General features: G+C 44.6%; 1 protein-coding gene across 6 annotated transcripts in view; it reads left to right on the plus strand.

Moving 5' to 3' along the window:
- Flnb (filamin B) overlaps positions 1-21,604 on the plus strand; it is a 145,532-nt gene that overhangs the window by 116,513 nt on the left and 7,415 nt on the right. For 2 of the 6 annotated variants that reach the window (XM_076841327.1, XM_076841396.1), the window contains 14 exons: positions 2,503-2,574; positions 3,294-3,396; positions 4,157-4,297; positions 6,450-6,578; positions 7,517-7,690; positions 8,561-8,719; positions 9,004-9,207; positions 9,859-10,011; positions 10,111-10,233; positions 13,011-13,277; positions 13,795-13,932; positions 14,897-15,012; positions 18,256-18,388; positions 20,136-20,312. In XM_076841327.1, coding sequence (XP_076697442.1) covers positions 2,503-2,574; positions 3,294-3,396; positions 4,157-4,297; positions 6,450-6,578; positions 7,517-7,690; positions 8,561-8,719; positions 9,004-9,207; positions 9,859-10,011; positions 10,111-10,233; positions 13,011-13,277; positions 13,795-13,932; positions 14,897-15,012; positions 18,256-18,388; positions 20,136-20,312 — 2,089 coding nt within the window. The remainder of the gene's footprint in view (positions 1-2,502; positions 2,575-3,293; positions 3,397-4,156; positions 4,298-6,449; positions 6,579-7,516; positions 7,691-8,560; positions 8,720-9,003; positions 9,208-9,858; positions 10,012-10,110; positions 10,234-13,010; positions 13,278-13,794; positions 13,933-14,896; positions 15,013-18,255; positions 18,389-20,135; positions 20,313-21,604) is intronic. The other 4 variants (XM_076841344.1, XM_076841416.1, XM_076841372.1 and 1 more) reach the window with 2 other exon arrangements.

Below are 21,604 nucleotides of genomic sequence, written 5' to 3' on the forward strand. Positions count from 1 at the left end.
TTAAATAGTTGTAGATGGAAAGCATGCCTTTGTTTTATTTATTTATTTTTAATGTGGTGCTGAAGATCTAACCCAGCGCTTCACACATACTAGGCAAGCGCTCTGCCACTGAGCTACGGCCACAGCCCAATACCTTGTCTTTTGAAGCAAGGAACATCTGGAATAGAAAGGAACCAGCATGTGAACATCTGGGCTAACTCATAACTAGAGTCTTTAATTTTCAATTTTTTGGTTGAAATAATCAAATCTTCCTCTAGTTAGGTTATTCCACCAGGCGTGGGGATAGAACTTTAGGAGAATTACCTTATGTAACCCTCAGCACCAAGCCTGTTGGCCCTTTTACAAATGAGGCGTGCCTGGTCTAGACAGATACCAGGTGCCATCCAGTCTCCCTCCCTATGCCCTTTGATGCAAGGAGCAGCCTCCATCCTCCACAGATTCATAGGCCCCTGATGACCTGGCCCTGCCCACAGCCTGCAAAGTGCTTTGTAATTATTTCTTGTTGTGCAGCTATGGAGAAGGACATAAAGGTTCCATTCCAAACAGAAGCCTGAGGACTTTCTTCCAAACAGTCTATAATAGATTATTTTTTTTCTTTTCCCTTGACATTTGTATGTTTGGAAACATCATGCCAGAGGTCTGGAGGTTTTTTTCTATCTCAAGTATGTAAATACTTGTCAGCTTTGGATGTTGTCCATTGGAAGTGTTTTTCCCCTTCAGGGAAAAAAGCAGTGTAGCTCAAAAGTGTGTATCCTTATTATACAGAAGAGTCCCATTGTAAGTTTTAAGAATCTGGGTTTTTTGTTTTGTTTTGTTTTTTTTGTCCCTAGTGAGTTTTATGTTGTTAGAATTGGATGGAAGAGCAGCCTCCAAGTGGAGGTCATGGCTCTGCTGGTACAGTGGCCTGGGGATAAGAGACTCCAGATTGATAAGGTCAGAGTGAGAAAATCAGGGTGTAAAACATTGGGAGCCATCTTAGCAGGTAAATGAGAGAGGCTGAAGTTGAGGCTTTTAACTTGGTTAGAATAAATGTCCCCTGATCCTTGAGTAAACAGGCAAGGATACTTTGTGGATGTTCACTACCCCCTGACCACTGCTGAAGGTAGAAAGGCATGATCCTTCATGGTACCTGGTTTGGTACTTTATTCTCCCATTTCACACTTTCCCTAAACATTTCTAAATGAATTGACTTCCACTGGATAAGTTTTCTGCCTTCCCTTAGAAGGTTAAAGGCAAAAGGACATGGGCACCTGGCACTGCATTGGTAGTGTATATCTCAAGGAGACCTGCAAGCTTATTCAGTTAGGTCCATCACATACATGGCCCATGGCATCATGGATGAGCAGTTTTACTGCTTGTCACTGTTGAGAAGTCCTAGATCAAAGGCCATAGTCTAACCCTTGGAAGATCTTTCTCCTAGCCAATGTAGCCCTGCATTCACCCCAACTTGAACAGGCCCTGCAAGGCCTGTTCCTAAACTAGCAGCTCACAAGGCCTGCAAACAGACCCCTTCTTGCATATACCACAGCACATAAAAAGAGCTAACCTGAGCACAAGGCCCCTGTAGAAGAAGGCTTTGCTGCTTATTCTGTTATGACAAAAGAAAGATGTTGAGGGGCTACCTCCACATTGGGTCAGTTAGATCAGAAGCATGAAGTCTTGAGATTTTTAAAAAATGAATTTATACCAGTGACTTGATGCTGAGACAGGAGGATCACAAGTTCAAGCTGGTCTTGGCAACATAGCAAGAAACTCAGCAACTTAGGAGACCCTGTCCCCCCAAAAGGACTGGGGATATAGCTCAGTGGTAAAGTGCCCCTGGCTTAACTCTCTGGTACCAAAAAAAAAAAAAGAAAGAAAGAATTTATTAAAAAAAAAAAAAAAACAACAAAAAACCCTGAAGATATTTATCAAGTAAAAAGACCACTTCTTTCCTGACCCCATGCTTCAGAGAGGACTGGTGTCAGTTTTTCTCTGCTTATACAACAGATACCTCAGTTTTGTACATAATTTTGTGTAAAATAACATATGTTATTTTACAACTTGCTTTCTTTTTTCAATATGCCATAGATACCTTTCCACATTAATTAATGGATTTCAGTGCTTCTTCAGAATGGCCACTCAGTGTTCCCTTGGACAGTCTTACCACAATTTATTTGACCAAAGTATCTTACTGATGGATATTAGGTTGCTTCATTCTTTCACAAGTGGCTCCTAGTAGAACTCCCTGTGCACATCAGTCATCTATGGTGTTTCCTGCAAGCATAGGCCTGCTAGAATTGGGATTCAGGATTAAAGGACATGTGCATTTGACAATTAAAAAGAGAACACCAACTTGTCCTCTAAAAGGTAGTATGAATGTATCCTCCTGCTAGAGCAAGCCCCTTCCTGCTGTACCAGGTGGAGCAGTGGGGAGGAGGCAGCTCCCAGGTTGTAGCATTTGTTGAGTTACAATATGCCTCCAATGTGATTCCCAACTAATCTCCATTTGCCACTGACCAGGCCACGGATGGGGAAGTCACAGCCATGGAGGAGGCACCGGTAAATGCATGTCCCCCTGGATTCAGGCCCTGGGTACACCTTTGTTTTTGTTTTTTCTTTTTCCTTTTGTATTTCTGTGTTTACTCAACCTTCATTTCAGAAAAACTGCCACCTGCTTCTCGGGATTGCTTAAGCCCTCTGGGTGTCCTGGTCATTGGTGTGTTCCTCCTACTGATCAGTCCATCATGATGATCCTGCTTTTTCTATAAGATCCACCTTTGTGTCAGCGTCCATGCTCCATGAATCGCCAGCCATCATGTCTGTGATCCCTCTTGGTGCAGTTTGTCTTCGTGTTTAAAGAGCAAGGTGGACAGTTCTCTGCAGGCCTCTTGCTGGCTCAGAGCTGCCACTTGCCCATTTGTTTTCTGTTCAGGGGCACAGCCACCTGCTGCTATTCTCTGGCACATAAAATGCACCTTCCTTTCCAGGCCACAAGCAACTAAACCTCTCCAGGTGGAGCCTCTTGGGACTTAGACATTGCTGTGTCTTACTTTTCCACTTTCTCATGGGCTCTGCTGGGAATTTTACAAGCAGGTTGCTGAGTGAATTTCTAGCTATTCATCAGTGGGACTTCTCCAATCCTTCAAGTTCTGCTCTGGGCCCTTTGGTTAGTTAGACACAGTGCATAGGCAGCCATATCCCCAATCTTGGCCTCACTGACTTGCAGAATTCCCAGCAGCTCTGCTCCCTATAGCTTCATTAGCTCATTTTGTTGCCCACTTGACCAGGTGATCACTGCTTCCTGTTTTTAGGTAACTGAAGAGGCATATGTCCCAGTGAGTGACATGAATGGACTGGGATTTAAGCCTTTTGACTTGGTCATTCCATTTGCTGTCAGGAAAGGAGAAATCACAGGTAAGCCTTCTTTGCATTGGGAGCCGAGAATGGTATTGGGGAGGTACCACTATCCCACAGACCTAGGATCCTTAACCCACTGCCCCTGGTGCTTGCTCTGGGGCATAGTCCTGTATTACTTTCTTAGGAGAGCCTGTGATTCCCTCTAGGTTTAGAATTGATATTTTAGATACCCCCTGACTGTTAGGTTCCTGTTCCCCCTTTTCTTTCTGCCTTTTTTTTTTTTTTTAAATATTTTTTAGTGTTGACAGACCTTTATTTTATTCATTTATTTATATGTGGTGCTGAGAATTGAACCTAGTGCTTCACACATGTGAGGCAAGCTCTCTACCACTGAGCTACAACCCCAGCCCCTCTGCCTTTTCTTATTTGCCCACTTTTCCAAATGCAGTTGATGCTGAGGTTAGTTATACAAGAGTTACTTTCTCTCCTTGCCCCTTTCTAATGCCAGCTTCTCTTTGAGTAAATGTTCTATTTATCCTTCTGGTTTTGTGGTCCTCTCAAATCCTATTTGAGCTTCTAATTTGCCAGTTGTAGAAACCCTTTACTTATGAGTTGCCTGCTGCATTTTTTGGAAGCCAAAGGGAACCAAAAAAAGCAAAATAGGTCTCCATTTTCCAGCTGTGGGACTTGGATGTTTTAGGCAGCATCAGTCTTCTTGGGTCTGAAAACCTGTGTTTTGAGGACGTTTCTGTGTTGCGCTCAGCTTCTTGGAGAAAGTCACCATGAGCCCATTACCCTGTGTCCCTGTGCTCCACAGGAGAGGTCCACATGCCTTCTGGGAAGACAGCCACACCTGAGATTGTGGACAACAAAGATGGAACAGTAACCGTCAGATATGCCCCCACTGAGGTCGGGCTCCACGAGATGCACATCAAATATATGGGCAGCCACATCCCTGGTAAGTGGGATTCAGCAGCGTGGCCAGCAAAACCAGCAGGACTCTACGATTCAAGGACCTGAAAAGCTGGGGGGCTGGCAGACGTTCCAGGCAGGCCGTGCAATAAATGGTTCTCAGTGGCAGGCTTAGGGAATGCAGCCTTGGCATCCCTGTGAAACCAGGAAGCCTAGGATCCCAGCACATCCAGCCAGTTTCCTGAAGAGATGATGCAGCTCTGCCTCCTGGGTCTCAGTGCAAGCCTTCAGGCCTGTGGTTGTTTGTCTTTGTTGCTGCATGATGGAGTATGACCAGAGGTCAAGCTGGGAGAAAAATGTGAGGCGCAGTGAGGGACTTTCCAGCCTGGCCTGCAGAACCCTGTGTGGTGTGGGGTTTGGGGCAGGGTCAGAGGAGGAACAGAAGGGTGGACAGCCTTGACGAGGAAAGCCAGCTCAAGTTTCGTGGCCATCAACAACATAGTGCTAGTCTTGTTCTTTTTTTTTTCCCTTTTGTCTTTGTTCAAATATTTTTTAGTCTCATTTTTTTGAGTAAGTAGCATATTCACATGGTTTAAAAACAAAAGCCATGTGGAGAACTGTTTCCCGCCCACCCACTCATTTCTTCCATCTACCCTCTTCTTGAATATATTAGTGATTTCTTATGCTCGATTTCAGGATATCTTAAGAAATGGATTAGGCACCCCCACCTCCCCATAAACATAAATAGTAGCATCTGTACACATTTATCTATCTTTGCTCTTTTCATCTCTCATATGGACTTTCACCCTGTTTGGATGAGCCATTATATATGTGACCAGTTTCCTTTCAGAGGGCATTTTTGGTTCCACCTTTTAGCTGTCACCAGTCTTTTTACTTCCATCTTCTCACATTTTTCACTGGGTACCTGTGGGAGTTAGGCCTTAGAGGTGTGGGACACAGGTGCTGTCTTCTGTGGGTTGGCTATATCTTGCCAAATTGTCCTTCCTGGGGGCTACTCCATCCATACCCCCACCAGCAGTGGAGGAGAGCACCTGCCTCTTCACAGCATGGACAGGGAAATGTGCTTTCAGATTTTTGGATCTTTGTGAGTATGAAGTTGAGGAAAGCAGTATCTCAGAATTGCTTTATTTGCTTTTCTCTTGTGAACCAGATCGAGCAACTGTCCATGCATTTGAGTGCTGTTCATATTTCTTTTGCTGTGAACTGAACATTTCTATCCTTGGTCTATTTTTCTATTTGGTTACTGGCCTTTGTCATATTGATTTTGGAGTACAATGTAAATATTAGAGAAATTAGCCCTTCATGATAGCAGTTGCTAATACTTGTCTGAGTTTCGCATTTCCTTTTGTTTATGTTGGTATGTATGCATGATATTTAAAGAACAAATGTATTATCTACATCTGTTTAAATATTCTAGAGATACAGATGGTAGAGAGAGTAAGAAAATGTCTTTCTCACATTGCCTTTCTACTCCCTGCCTGGGTAAATCAGATGTTTCTCTGTATCCCTGCTAACATGCATACAGTTGTGTTCTGTTTTGTTTTTGAAAGAAAGACAAATTGGTATTAATATTATATAGCAACTTACTTTTTCTCTTTTTAACACAACCTACTCTGGATAATCTCTCAAGTTAGAACACAAAAATCTCTCTCTCTTTTATTTTTAAATGGCCAACGAATAGACCTATTTCTCCTGTATCGTTGGACACTGGGGTCTTTTCCTGATTTGCATGTGAACACTGTGGGAATTAAAGTGTTCTTTGCATAGGGCTGGGAATGGATCCCCACTGTGGGATCCATTACTATCTCCCTAGATCAATAAGGTTGAATGGCACAGGCAAATGGCCTTCCAAAAAAGACTTTTCCAGACCTTTCCCTCTAGTAGTAGATCACTACCTCTCATACAGTGCAGCGATTCCTCTGCTTTAGCCACTGGCCCCCAACCCCAGTCTGGAGTAGCCCTGGGCACTGTTTTTCTCTTGTAATTGAGTGAAGGACTGATACTCATTTGACCCCCTCAGAGTCCTAATGTGGTGAGGCAAGGCATCTCCTTTTATCTTCCGCCTGTTCTCAGGAACCTGCCTGTGGTTGGGTGAACTAACATTAAAATACTGTCATCTGAGTGCTCGTTTATCATCTAATGAATTCCAATTTTGTGTTTTTCTTTGGCAAACCCAGAGAGCCCTCTCCAGTTCTATGTGAACTATCCCAACAGTGGGAGCGTTTCTGCATATGGTCCAGGCCTGGTGTACGGAGTAGCTAACAAAACGGCCACCTTCACCATTGTCACCGAGGATGCAGGAGAAGGTACTGGGTGGTTTACATGTTTATGTGCTTCTGGCCTTTCATTTGGGGAGTTAAGTGGACATGATTCCAGGGAAGCTTTTTAAGATGAAATTATTACCAGGTACTGTGGCACACACCTGTAGTCTCAACACTGGAAGGTTGAGAGGGGAGGATTACTTGAACCCAGGAATTTGAGACCAGCCTGAGCAATGTAGCAAGACTTTGTCTCCAAAAAAAAAGAAAATATTGAGTAGTAATATTTGCATTATCTTTTCTTTCACGTAGATCTACGTATCCTTTAGGTCGACTCTGTCTTCTACCTATCACAGAATTTCTTTTTCTGGGGACAGAATCGATGACTTTGAGCATGCTAACCAAGCACTCTACCTACCACTGAGCTATATGCCCAGTGTTCCAATTTTTGAAGTCCTGTGTTCCGATTAAAATCAAATTTGTACTATGAAATATTTTATATGACTCACCTGGAATTAACGTGCTTTTGTTGAAGATGTTCTTCTTGTCCTTTTTGCACATGTATCCACAGATCCTCCTGTAAGTTATTTTAGCGACTCATTCTAGTTAAAGCTCTGTGCCCATGTCCCTTGCATTTCCTAACCTGTGGTTCTAGTGGATTTCTGTGATGGTGTCTAGCTAACAGGGATAGAATGTGTCTGGCACCACCCTGTATGTGTTACTGACCTACAGGGTGGTGCCATTCTTGTCCCACACGTCCTGAAGAGTTAGGGGTTACTAGAGAGAACCCAAGGCAGACAATGGGGTGTCTGCCCAGTGAGCTTTTCCCTCTTTAAATTGCTTCTTTGTTACCTAGGCCCCTTGTACAGCACACACATGGAGTGTGTCAGCCTGTTGTCCCTGGCATCAGGGTTGCCCTGGCTAAGTTGTCCCTGTGGAGACAAGGAAAGTCTCTTAACTGCCCTCCCTCCCTGGTTCACTCACAGGTGGTCTCGATTTGGCTATTGAGGGACCCTCTAAGGCAGAAATCAGCTGCATTGACAACAAAGATGGGACGTGCACCGTGACCTACCTGCCTACACTGCCAGGCGACTATAGCATTCTGGTCAAGTACAATGACAAGCACATCCCTGGCAGCCCCTTCACAGCCAAGATCACAGGTGGGTTCCCTGGTTTGCTAGGGTCGTCCTCATGGGATGATATACCTGCCTCAGACAGCCATTCTCTCTGCATGAGACCAAGGGTGGCAAGCTGTATCTGTCTTTGGAGGAGCATCCATGGTGTAAGTCCACCTTCAGGCAGGCTAAATTCTTCTCTTCACTGATAACCTAGGGAAAAACAAAAGCTACCATTTTGAGGGTGATTGTTTTACACCAGTATAACTTCATCATGCAAAGAACAAGCCCTCAGAGAGAGGCATGCAGACAATACTGCATGAGTACAATAGTTCAGAGAAGTCCAGCATCACTACCAGGCAGTTTTTCTGTTCTCCATTTTATAGATGAGAAAACCATGGCTTGGTAAGGTAGTAGCTTAGTTGAGTTTTCGTGTGGGTATTCTAAGATTCAGGATAAGTTATCCTATTCCAAAGCCCATGTTCCTAACCGCTGTTCCACCTGTTGGGTTTGGTTCTAATTTTCAATGGGTTATAAGGAAAAAATACAAGTTGAGGTTCATGTCCCCGTGGTGTTTCGACTTGTCTGAAGCAGTCAGTAGTCCTCTGTGGACCACGATCAGTGCGTCCCTGAGAAATGCCAAACCATGACAACAGGTGGGAAGTGCCTTCCATTTCCATTCAAAGAGTGGCCTATAAGGATCCACATCCCCAGCTCCTGCCAGCTCCTAGTCTTCCCTTGAACCAGGCATGAGTACCAATCATTCTTTGTTGGTCCTGTGTGCTCATGGTCAGAGCCACATTTTGTCACTTAACTGGGTATTTAATTCTTACCTGTTAATGTGTCAGTGGCATTTGGAGTGAGGGCTTCCATGCAGCCACATGTAACAGGAGCCTTGTTGGGGCTGTTTCCCAGATGACAGCAGACGTTGCTCCCAGGTGAAGTTGGGCTCAGCTGCTGACTTCCTACTTGACATCAGTGAGACTGACCTCAGCACACTGACAGCCAGCATTAAGGCACCATCTGGCCGTGATGAGCCCTGTCTCCTGAAGAGGCTGCCCAACAACCACATCGGTGAGTGCCTTCCAGGTGGTGAGCTTGGACTCATGGCTGGGGGATGGGCTCCTGAGGTGCTTTCTTGGTGGCACATTGGAGTGTGACATGGTAAACTTGCTGGGTCACATGCATGATGAAAGTCTTCATTCTGATATTGACACCCTTGGATAGTCTGGGTTGTTGTAAATTTAGGAAGGAAATTGTCAATTATAATTTTGAGAATATGACATTCCCATTTCTCCACTTTCTCTCCTCCATCTCCTTCTTTCCTCTTACATACCTCAATGTGTGTTTTGGTCCAGGCATCTCCTTCATCCCCCGGGAGGTGGGTGAACACCTGGTCAGTATCAAGAAGAATGGCAACCATGTGGCCAACAGCCCTGTGTCCATTATGGTGGTCCAATCGGAGATTGGTGACGCACGCCGAGCCAAAGTCTACGGCCGAGGCCTGTCAGAGGGCCGGACTTTTGAGATGTCTGACTTCATTGTGGACACAAGAGATGCAGGTCTGTGGCATGGTTCCAGGGAAAATACCCAGAACTTGTAGGAACTGGCTTCTTTTTGCTCAATCTGCTTCATCTTCATCCTACCAACTCCCTTTTCTCTCTGAATAGTCTTTAAACTCAGAGAGGTACTTGAGGGTCTTTTTACCTACATAATCATTGAAACCTCATGACCATGGAATGAAAACATATTTGTTTTATAAATAAAGAAACTAAGGTTCACAGGGCTTATACCTGCATTTGCTCCTGAGATTTGAACCCAGATCCACAACAACTCACAGACCCGTGTTTTGTTGCCTATACTGCCCTCAGTTTATTCTTCTCATGGTGAGTCTCCTGGTTTTACCCTAAGGTGAAGAATGTTGGGCCAGGTGGCCAAGGTAGAGTTCTCCTGACTGCTTTCATGGACTTGGTAGATGTTCATGAGGAAAGAGTCCTTTGGATAAAGCCTTGTTCAGCAGTTTAGTCACTGCATGACTTCTCAGAGGCTTTTAAACTGCTCTCCTGTCCCAGGCTCTCCAAATAGGGCTGCTATTACTTTCTACTGTCTAGAAATAGTTTGCTTTTCAGGGGTCAAATGTCCCTTCTATAGTCAGTGGGCTCCCACTTGTCAGGGAGTTGCTATCAGAATGGCCGGGGGCTGCTGTGTTGCAGGTTATGGTGGCATATCCTTGGCAGTGGAAGGCCCCAGCAAGGTGGACATCCAGACAGAGGACCTGGAAGATGGCACCTGCAAGGTCTCCTACTTCCCCACCGTGCCTGGGGTTTACATTGTCTCCACCAAATTTGCTGATGAGCATGTTCCTGGTATGTGTTCTCTCTGCCTTCCTTTTCTGGTGCTTAGGATTTCTGTAAATGCTGTGCCTTGGCCTCTGGACGCTCATGAGCACCTTGTTGGTTTTTCAGGAAGTCCATTTACTGTGAAGATCAGTGGTGAGGGAAGAGTCAAAGAGAGTATCACCAGGACCAGCCGGGCCCCCTCAGTGGCCACTGTTGGGAGCATCTGTGACTTGAACCTGAAAATCCCAGGTGGGTGCATGGGCTCAAGGCATGGTAGTAGGCACCACAGAAAACCAATTCCAGACCTAGCTCAGAACGAGTTACCTGAGTCAGCTCTGGTGACCTTTTTATTTCATTTCATTTTGTTTTCAATATTTATTTTCACAGATGCCTATTTAAGAAAAATAAATTTATTTACCTGCTATCTTTCTCTTCTTCCAAATGAAAATGGCTTTATTATATTACATGGGCAGAACATGGATATGCTTTTAGGTTTACTATTTGCCAAAAAGAATAATGTCAGTGAGAGCACTGGTCACACTTCTAGATACAGATGCCAGTGTCTGGAAGGATTTATGTGACATTGGCCCTGCAGTGGCCTTCTAACATTTCTACTCATCTCTTTCATGCCTAAAATTAGGAGGAGGGCTGTACCGCAAAACTGGGTGGGCCACATCCAGCCCTTTGGCGATGAATTTTTCCTTGTAGGGCCAATGAGCAGTAAACAGGCCACACAGTCTGTCTGGAATGTGGTTCTAGTTCTTTCTATAGGGATCCTCCCAAACAAAATTCATGGTGTCAGTGAGAGTTCTGAGCTCCTCCACCCATAAGCTGGCATGCACCGATTCTGCAGAGAAGGAAAATCAAAACTTGGGTGTGATCTCCTTGAAAGAGGACTGGTTTTTCTGTTCCTAGTATATTGTATATCTATTTACTCTGCCTTCTCGGCTGTAGTTGGTAGGGTCTTCTTGTGTAGGCACAACAATGTTGGGTCACATGGGAATGTGTGAAGAAGCCTTGTCAAAACAAGATCACTTTAAGCTGGGCATAGTGGTGCACACCTGTAATCCCAGTGACTTCAGAGGCAGAGGCAGGAGGATTGCAAGTTTGAGGCCAGCCTGAGCAACTTAGAAAAACCCTGTCTCAAAATAAAAAAATAAAAAGAGCTGTGGACGTAGCTCAGTGATAAAGTGCCCCTGGGTTCAATCTCTAGTACCAGGAAAAAAATTAAAAAACAAGATCACATTAGAAGAGTTGTATAGATTGTTTTGTGATTGTAAAAAGTGCATATGTCCCACATTGGAGGGAGAATGCATGGCCAGAAGGGGGAATGCTGGGTGGTACATTTCACATGCAGCCATGACTTGGCTGATGGCCCTCCAGAAATGTATTGGTGCCCATTTCTACATATTTTCCACCAGCACTGCCTTTCATTCTCACTTTGGCCAACTTGATGGAAAAACACAATATCTGGTTTTCATTTTCATTTCTTGAATTATTAGTGATGAGGACTGTGTTTGCATTTGCTTTATGTTTCTGATTTTGCAAATTATCCATTCTGTTCTTTTTTGCTTATTTATTTCTTGGAGGAATTAGCAATTATCTTTGTATTAGTGTGGATGCTTGTTCTTTGTCTTAAGTCTCTTAAGGACTTTGTTATTCTTTTTGGTTACTTGGTAGCAGATGACTCTGGGAGGACACACAGTTCCCCTCATTACCCACATGGTCCCCTCTCCTCTGTTGGGGTGGCTCATCAGCTTCCAGACATCCTCAGGACCCAGGCTTTGGGCAGGGGGGACTGGATCTCTTGGTCAGTTTGGATTGCTATAATGTTGTAAATGAAGGACTACCAGCAGACATTTACTTCTCATGGTTGGTCAAGACTGGAAGTCTGAGATCAGGAGCCAGCATGATCGGGTTCTGGGGAGGGTGCTCTTCTAGACTGCAGATAGCTGCCTTCTTGTATCCTCCCATGGTGGACAGCAGAGAGAAGTTGGTAGGGTCTTCTTGGGTAGGCAAGCTCTTTTAAGGGGACTAATTCCATCCTGAAAGTTCTCCTTTCATGACCTCATCAAATCCTGATTTTTTCCTGTAGGGCCCCACCTCCTAAAACTACCACACTGTGGGGTAATGTTCAACATGAATTTTGGAGGAACATAAACATTCAGTACATAACCTGGGATGACCTCTCCTCAACCTCCCTTCCTTCTCTGTCCTCAGGATTCAGAGTCACGAACTCCTCCACCCAGATCCTGTAGGGCCCGAGGGTGCAGTTTCATATGGGCTGTAGGTGATGGTAGTGCTCAGTGTCCTATGTGTCCTCTGTCTGCCTGTCTCCTTCACATTGGCACAGGCACAGTTGTTAGCATGATGCGAGCAGCTCACAGCGTACATGTGGTCTACACCCTGGTGCTGGTGACCGAGGCATCTTGTGGCCTCTGTCTGATCTTCAGTCTGAAGCCTTTGCTTCTGAAAGCTTTTGCTCACGCATGGTTTTCCCTTTGCCATTGAGACTGACACGTGTTCACCTTTGTCTCTGCATCTGGTATTATTGCCTAGAAGAAATGCAAAGCTTCTTGACAGTAAAGGGTGAAGACCCTTGTGTTTTCTCCACCCTCACCTGCCTGGTGGAGAAGAACCATCCAAGCATGACAGATGGCCATGTCACCTTTGTTCTGGATGTACCTGAGCTACTCTGGTTTTTTATTTATATGTTGCAGCTCAGTTCCTGGTTTGAAGCTGTCACATCAGATTAACTCACTTCCAGCCAGGAAGGCTGTAAATATACTTGATGGGGCAAGAAGTGTCAGTACCCTAGAATGCAATCTGCACTGGGTGCCTGAAGGGCCCCACCCACTCTGCTGGCCACAGGAGGACAGGCCTCCAGCCGGAAGGGGAGGGGGCCTAGCACCCTATGTCCACCAGGCTGCACCTGCCTTGCCTTCTGCTGCTACCCTGCATGTTCCACCTGCCCCTGGCCCCTACTCTAATCCTCCTTTTTTTCCCAACCTCTTGCCTCCTTTCAGAAATCAACAGCAGTGATATGTCGGCCCATGTCACCAGCCCCTCTGGCCGTGTGACTGAGGCAGAGATTGTGCCTATGGGGAAGAACTCACACTGCGTCCGGTTTGTGCCTCAGGAGATGGGCGTTCACACGGTCAGTGTCAAGTACCGTGGACAGCATGTAACCGGCAGCCCCTTCCAGTTCACTGTGGGGCCACTTGGTGAAGGGGGTGCCCACAAAGTTCGGGCAGGAGGCCCTGGCCTGGAGAGAGGAGAAGCAGGAGTCCCAGGTGAGCATTCCAGCAGCTTGGAGGAAACTGAGAGTTGTTGGGGATGATAACCTGCACCCCTGGCTCTAAAGGGAAGACTTCTCATGGATGGCATTCAGGGACATTCCTTATTCAAGGCTTCTGTGGCTAAGTAAGTTTGAGGATTGCCCAAAGCTAAACAGGCTTCCAGGACTTCTCAGAGTCTATAACTTATTAGTATGGATCTGAAGCTCTAAGAGGGTCTGATGTGCTATGGAACACACTAGAATGCTGCAGAACCAATCGTCAGGGTCCTTTATTCCCATCCTTTTCTGGCTTCATTTGGGTGTATTCAAAAGATGCCAGTTATCTGTGAACTTAGTAATCATGGGCAATGCTTAGGAGACCACAGGGATGGCCCTTGCTTGGATCCTGCCTAAGGTTAGAGAAAGAGGAAAGGGCTGGTGAGGGACTAAACCAAGCACTACAGATTTGAACAGGTAGAGGGGCTGGGGCTGTCCTGGGCTCAGTCACTAACCCAGTGTTTTTTCACTCTCAGCTGAGTTTAGCATCTGGACCCGGGAAGCGGGTGCTGGAGGCCTCTCCATTGCTGTTGAAGGTCCCAGTAAGGCCGAGATTACATTTGATGACCATAAAAACGGATCATGTGGTGTGTCTTATATTGCCCAAGAGCCTGGTATGTACTCAAGGGTTGACTGAAAACATTTTGCCTATTCAGAGATGGTTAAGTTGCAAGGAACAGAAACCCATCTAACTCAAGTATCCAAGGCATTTGTGGGAGGAGGCATAATAGAGAGCTTTCTAGAAAGCCAGTTGCAGAAAATAACTGGGTCTCAATGGGGTGGGGACTCTTGTTATCATTTTTTTTCACAATTCTTTCTCCATTGCCATATTTGCTTTTTGCTTTCTTTCAAATGTTTCTGTCAACTCGTGGCCCAGGACAGGGACATTTGCCCCAGGATAGTGGCCTAGGTGTCTAAGTTTCCTAGAGCAAGGTTCTTCATCTATTGTGTCACAGGGATCCTTTTGGCATCTGGTAGAGTATATGGGGTCTGTTCTTAGGATGATATTTTGAAACAAAATATATTAGATTATAAAGGAAATCAATTATATTAAAATGTAGTTATCAAAATTAAAACATAGGTATTGATAGTTATCAGATATGCACCATAACAGTATATATTTCTCTCTCTTAATACATTAAATCATAAGATTTAGTGATGGTATACTAATGACCTTAATTTCAAAATAGTGATCAGTACAAATGATATACAAAATATTTATAAAACTTAAAATGGTATAAAAATACTATTTTTGTTGGTGATAAGTCATAGGTACTTATCCTGTGCTGTGATTTCTTATTGACATTTCTAAAGACTAAATTTCATTAAAGATGTGATTTTCTTCCCCCATTCGAGTCTGTGGATCTCCTGGATTCTCTGCATAGACCCTTTGGGGACCCTGTGGGCCTAACCCTGCAAAATTAAGAAAATTATACTGACTCTTTCATTCAGCTATGGCCATGGAGCAAGGCTGTGTCTCTCTCTGAAGACATTTTAGTCCTAGCTAAGAAGCGAGAGGCCACTCTGGAGGTAACTTTTTAGAATCTTTGAAATGATGGAGCTTTCCTATCCCTACAGGTAACTACGAGGTATCTATCAAGTTCAATGATGAGCACATTCCTGAAAGCCCCTACTTGGTGCCCGTCATCGCGCCCTCTGACGACGCCCGCCGCCTCACTGTTATGAGCCTTCAGGTGAGACGCAAGGAAGCATCCGTCTCCTTGGCCACAGGCCAGCCAGTGAGACCCCTGGACTCCTGAGGCCTCTTCAATCCCCACTTGGGTGCCAAGGCCCCTAGTTTCACTTTGACCTCAAGTCTTGCCCCTTGTGGGCAAGCATTCCCATGACAGGGTCAGCTCCCCACGAACTCAGAGCAGAAAACAGTTGGGTCAATCAACAGCACACCTAACGTTTGGGGACAAGTTTACTTTTAAATATTTAAGAGAAACAAAGGAAGCCTGTTAATAATTGGTTAAGGGATAAGGAGAGACTTAAACAAAACAGACAGAAAACCAGCAGCCCATTGATATTTAACCTGCTCTTGTTTGGCTGCTTTTTCCCTCAAAGTCAATTGCGATTTATTTTATAGGATGATTTTTTTTATAGAATAGTTGTAGCAGCCAGGATCCAGCTAGCATGAGATGGCAGAATAAGGTCTCTCTGACCCCAGAAACTGGGCTGTTGACTGCAGTTGCCTGAATCTTCACCCTGATCTAGAGGCAAATGGTTGCTTTGTTCACCCTACTGGGATACCAGGAGATGCAGCAACCCCCAACCCCATCTCAAACAGGTCACTTCAGTGTTGCATTGGCACCTTTAGCCAAACTAAGAGCCACTGGGGATGCATCTGCATCTGTTGCTCAGGACACTGAAAAATAATTTGGTGTGTGAAATCAGAAGTAGCATTTAAGTTGTAGAATAACACCAGACTCTCTAAAGAGGATTTCTGGTTAAGGGGCTTTCTGTATAACCTTTGGCTGCCCTGACTTCTCAAAAATATTGGCTTGATTAATATCCACTTTAGTATCTCAGTTTGGTGATATCATTGCATCTAGTTCCATAGGCTTCATTTACATTTGAGATTCTAGTCTTATTCTGGGGGAATTGGGATACTCCTAGATATTCCAAATGTTAGTCTTTCAGGTAGGGACTGAGACAGAACCCAAATCAGCATCATAGTTCATAGATTGAAGAGGCCTCATGTGGAGAATACCAAGGGTACTAACTGGTCACTGTGGTATAGATGTATTTCTTGTGTTTCATTTAAAGGCTTCTTAACAGAAGCTTCTTTTGTGGCTGGCTTAAACCTTTGGAGGGAGATAAACCCAGCATTTGTTGAGGGCATAGAGCTGCCTTCAAGCATCTCAAAGATTCCTTTTGGATCTTCTGAGGTGTTTATCTCCCTCTTGAGGATTTAGCGGCAAGCAGATTCAGGTAAAGTAAATGATTGTGTCCAAAATGAGCTGGTTTGGAGAAAACCTCTTCCGAAAACCTTTGCTATGAAGTCCTCACATCACAGTTTGGTCATAAATGTTTCAGTAAGCGTGCAGGAGGCCTTCTATCAAGCTTTTGCAACCAGCTGCTACAGCAAGAGGGACCTGTGTGTCTACATTATCCCCTGTTCTTTCTGGGTTATTTGATACTGAGGGTTGTGTAAATTATTTATCAGAGCCTTAGTGGAGGCCTGCACAGCCACATCTGGTGCTGGTTAGGCAAGAGAGACATGTATTGTTTTGTCTTGCTTTCGAGACTTTGTAGAAAATTGGAGTCGGCTGGCATTTCGTGGAGGAGGGAGTGGAATAGGGGTGATCTGGTGATCAAAGAATCCTTAATTTTGTGTTACGTCCTTCCTCCCCAGGCTGTAAGCTCTAGGCAACACAGTAGAGTAGAACATTCTGCAGCAATGGAAATGTTCCCCATTTTCACTGTGCTGCATGGTAGTCCCTAGCCACCTGTGGCTGGCTATTGAGCACTTGAAATGTCACTAGAATAACTGATAAGTGGAATTTGGAATTTTATTTAATTTTAAGTGCTTTGAATGCAAATATATTCATTTTATAGTCCATACATACGTAGGCTACATGTATTTTTAATTTCTATATTTACATACATACATATAACCACATGCGGCTAGTGACTATCTAACTGGACAACACAGCTTTAGGGACTTGCTACTAACATATGGTCCTTAGACCAGCACCCTTGGCATTTAGAAATGCCAGCACCTGGAAATTTAGAAATGTCAAATCCAGTCCCCACTGAGAATCTGATTAGATCTCCTGATGATGTGCTTGCATGGGAAGTGTGATCTCTACTTTCATTAGTGTCTGAGGTGTGGCTGTCTAATCAAGTTTAAAATAAAAAAGTGCTGACTTATAAAATTTTGCTGCTTGGGATTGGCCAGTCTTAATGTGTATTAAATGTTGCTGTTTGGTTTAGTTCCTAAGTACCTAGTTCTCTGTCCTTCCAGGGGAGGCTATTGGGTCCCAAATAGAACATGTGGAGTAAAACTGACCCAGGGAAAAGCAAAAACTACATTTCTCCCCATTGTTTTTTGTTTGTTTTGTTCCTTTGTTTTCGTTTGTTTATTTTGTTTTGGTGGGATGGGTGTAGGCATTTTGAAGCCTTTCTGTGTATGGGCCAGGCCTTGTGCTGAGTGTTGTACCTGTGTAACTTCATTTAATCCTCTCAACAGCTCTCTGAGATAGATGAATTTATTACATCCATAAATAATGTATTATTTATGTAAGTAATTCATCATTACTTACTGAGACTCAAAGAAGGATCAGCAGCTTAGTCATATTGCTAGGAAATGGTAGTAAAACTAGGTCCAGCTGATTTTTCATCTCACTGTACAGTCCTGCCTACATTAAATGTTCTTTCCATTCCTACCCTTGAGAGAAAAAAGAACAGTGGTATAAAACTTTAAGTTAGGGAGTGCATAGTTTGGTCAGCTTCTAGGCTTCTCTTAAAGGGGAGTTCTTATAACTTGCCTGGCCCACATGAGGCCCTGGGTTCGGTCCCAAGTGCAGAAAAAGAAAAAAAAATAAAGAAAACAAAAAGGAGTTCTTGGTTTATTTCAGCTTGGGAGATACTGCATTTTCTGCCCTGTACAGGTCTTGTTTGAGATGATTAGACAGTAGTATGATTGACCAAGCTGTCCCAACCCTCCAACCCCAGGAGCTGTCTCTTCCAGCCTAAACCAGCCTAAATGGTTTGAGTACAAAACTGTGCAGATGTGTGTCTTGGTTTTCTTGAACCCTGTACTAGAAATGTACGTGATCTGCTCACACTCTTTTGTTGCCAGATGTTATTTGGAAACATATTCTGGGCCTATTTGCACGAGAACTGTCATCTGAAGTCCTGGGTCAGGTCTGTGTGTGCCACTGAGCAGGAGCTCCAAGGGCCATAACCTGTCTAATATATTAAATTCTCAGGAATCGGGATTAAAAGTTAACCAGCCAGCATCCTTTGCTATAAGGTTGAACGGTGCAAAAGGCAAGATTGATGCAAAGGTGCATAGCCCCTCGGGAGCCGTGGAGGAATGCCATGTGTCTGAGCTGGAGCCAGGTAAGCAGGAGGCCCGCAGAACATCGCTGTGTGTCCCAATTCTGGTCACTGCCAGCGACATTGTTTCTAAATTGTGATTTAGACATGGAACACAGAGACTCTTGACTTTGGCATAAAATTCTTTTTTTCTTCTTCCTCCTTCCTCCTCCTTTCCTCTTTGTTCTTCCTTTTCCTTCTCCTTCTTCACAAATTCTGCTTTCCTTTCTGTTTGTTTTTCAGATTCTTTTCACTTGACATTCTTTGTGATTTTTCTCTCATTTTAACAAAATCTTACAGATTTTTGTTACACTGTTGACCTTATGACATAAGTAAGTATACTTTGATTTCATTTTGCTGTGAGGAAAAAGTAGATCAACATTCATCTGTAAAGTGAAAAAAGAGAATTTAGGTTCTTGAGCTTATTACCCTAAGATTTTCTTGTGTGGTGCCCTGGTATATGGAATTCTCTGACAACGATCAACTTTAAGGAGATCAACTTTAAGAAGTGAACATTTATTGTGTCAAGACATGGCAGGAAGATGAGGCTGGGGAATACATGCCCCCTGCTCAGAGCTAGTGAGCAAGGCCAGAAACCCGCACCACCTGGTAATGACCCCCGATGGTTCCTTTGTCACAGGAGAACTGATCAGCAGCTGATGAAAATGTTAGAGCAGGAGAGAGAAGCAGGATCAAAGTGTCTGTTAGCAGTGATTTGATTTGGTCATTCAGCTGTGTTCTCCAAGCCCCAAAGATCTTGACTTTTTCTTTTGCTTTGTGTGTCATTGTGAGGCTGGCTTTGGTAGCAAGATGGCTGCATCAGTACCAGATTTCCAGTCTTCACACTGCACCATCCAAGAGACATTTTCCTCTCAGAATTCATTTTCAGAAGTCTGAGAGATGCCTTTTCTTGAAGTCTCCAGCAAAGCTCCCCTTCCATCTCACTGAACAGGGACACATGCCCATGACTAAGTCATTTCCTGTAGCTAAAGAAATTGACTTAGACTTGAAGAAAGAAGGGTTTTCTTTATTCATTCAGGGCCCACATCTGGACATGAGAATGGGTACCCAGCTGGGAACTGCTATGGGAAGTACAGAGCTGAGCGGATTAGGGTGGGCAGCTCTAGGATATTGATCTCTGGAGAGTACTTGAGTAAAAAAGAAGAAGGTTTGGGTGGAACTTTGAGGGAACAGATTCTACAGGAGATGAAGGTACAAGGAGCCAGGGAAGAATTGAGAGACTAACCAGAGAGGAGGAGGTGAAGGAGGGCAGATGCTCTGCATCCCAGGCTGGAGAGGGTCACCTGGGGCATAGGAGATGGATAATCTAGGTGCCCACTTCAGTTAACAGATTCTCTTGCCACATGCTGTGACCCACACTCTCAACAACAAAACCTGGCTGTTGCCTGTGGTTGTTAGCTTTGGGCTTAATCAAGGAGCATTAATGCCAATTGGAACCATTTATTCCCCTTCAAGAGGCCAAGCAGCAAGACATTGTGAGAAGTGAGCTTTTCATAAAGGAAGTGTCCTGAGGCAGAGGCCAGAGTGTGAAACCAAATTTGAGACTTGGATGCATTTCCCAAAGGGCTGACCAGGGACACACAAATAGACCCGTCTGGTTTTGAAATCCACCGTGTTATGTTCCAGGCTCCCAGCAGAACCGTGTGTCTTTTTAAATGATTTTAAGGGTGGCCTGCAGTTCTGTGTCCTCACCTAACTCCAGCGTGTTCATCTGCCTGGTTTCACTCTGTAACTTTGATTATTCTCCTAGATAAGTATGCTGTTCGCTTCATCCCCCACGAAAATGGCATCCACACAATTGATGTCAAATTCAACGGGAGCCACGTGGTTGGAAGCCCCTTTAAAGTGCGCGTTGGGGAGCCGGGACAAGCGGGGAATCCTGCCCTGGTGTCTGCCTACGGTGCAGGGCTCGAGGGGGGCACCACAGGTAAAATATCATTTCATTTCTTATCTTTAACAAAGCCAGCTCCAGGGGCAAAGCCAGGTGGAAATCTCCAAGGCCTGCAGAAGCCACCTGTACACTCCCCCTGGGAAAGTGGAGTAGCATGTACTTTGGAGGCTCCTGCCGTCCACCATTGTTTAGGGAGATATGGCTTGACCTGTGATAAAGCCAGAGTGAGATCTCTGTGGCAGTATTATCGTGTCATTACTGTTCATTGTGGCCCAAATGTCTTCCTTCACCAAGTTCCTGGACCCCAGGGATAGGACACTGATAGTTGGGGAACATACCTGGTGTCATTAGTTATGAGTTTTTTTTGCTTGCACAGAATTCACTGGTATCATCCCTCCCCATCAGTTCTTCTGGTCCCTGGATTCCCAGAAATACACCAAAATAGTATAAAATCTGTCATGGCCCATTTCCTCCTCCTTTCTTCTCTACTCCTGAAATGGCTCAAGAATTCTGAAACTTTTTGGACTCATTACAATATATTTTTAATGTTTGCTCCATTAAAATGGGACATATCTGATTCTGGAAACATAGGAACTGAAGAAGGATTTAATGTGAAATTTACTTCCTTCCTCTGCTCCTGCCTCTCCCTGGCCCCTGGTCCAGGAGCAAATACCCCTAGCAGCTCAGAGAGATCTTCATACCATCTGCCTGTCTCTCATTTGTCTTCATTCTTGCTGGCTAGGTTGGTTAGCTACTTCTTTAAATGGTCAGATGGACGGTTTTGCTTCTTTTATTTTATGGAAGTGATCTTATTGCACAGATTGGTGAGCAGCTAGCTTGCTTTCTTCCCTTGACATCTTAAATATTTTTCTGTTTCCAAACATACAGTTCCACCCCCCTCTAAATGCCTATAGTTGGTTTTCATACTGTGAACTAACAGCTGTTTGCATGGTCAGCTAGAGATGGACATTGGCTGATATTCACTGTGTCACTGTTTCAGAAGATGCTGGGGCGGGGAATTTGTCCTCTTGGGTGTCTCTGCAGGGGAAATCTGTAGAGTATCTGTAGTGCATTTGATGTTACTTGGGGCCCTCTTGGGAAGGCAGCCCAGGCTGGTTTCTCAAGTCCCTTGTTTGTGTGCATCTCTCCTCTTAGCTCCCCTGCCCCCACCACGCTGCCCTGCTGTGAGTGGGATGGCAAAGAAATGTCTTCCTCATGGGAAAGAGGATGAGTGGCCATGGTTCTTGGCATCCAGTCCTGGATCAAAAGCGTCCTAAGTTCCCAAGGGTCCCTACTCAGATTCATGAGTGACTGATGGGCTGGAATGG

This window comes from Callospermophilus lateralis, chromosome 1, assembly GCF_048772815.1.
Source record: "Callospermophilus lateralis isolate mCalLat2 chromosome 1, mCalLat2.hap1, whole genome shotgun sequence".
NCBI lineage: Eukaryota > Metazoa > Chordata > Mammalia > Rodentia > Sciuridae > Callospermophilus > Callospermophilus lateralis.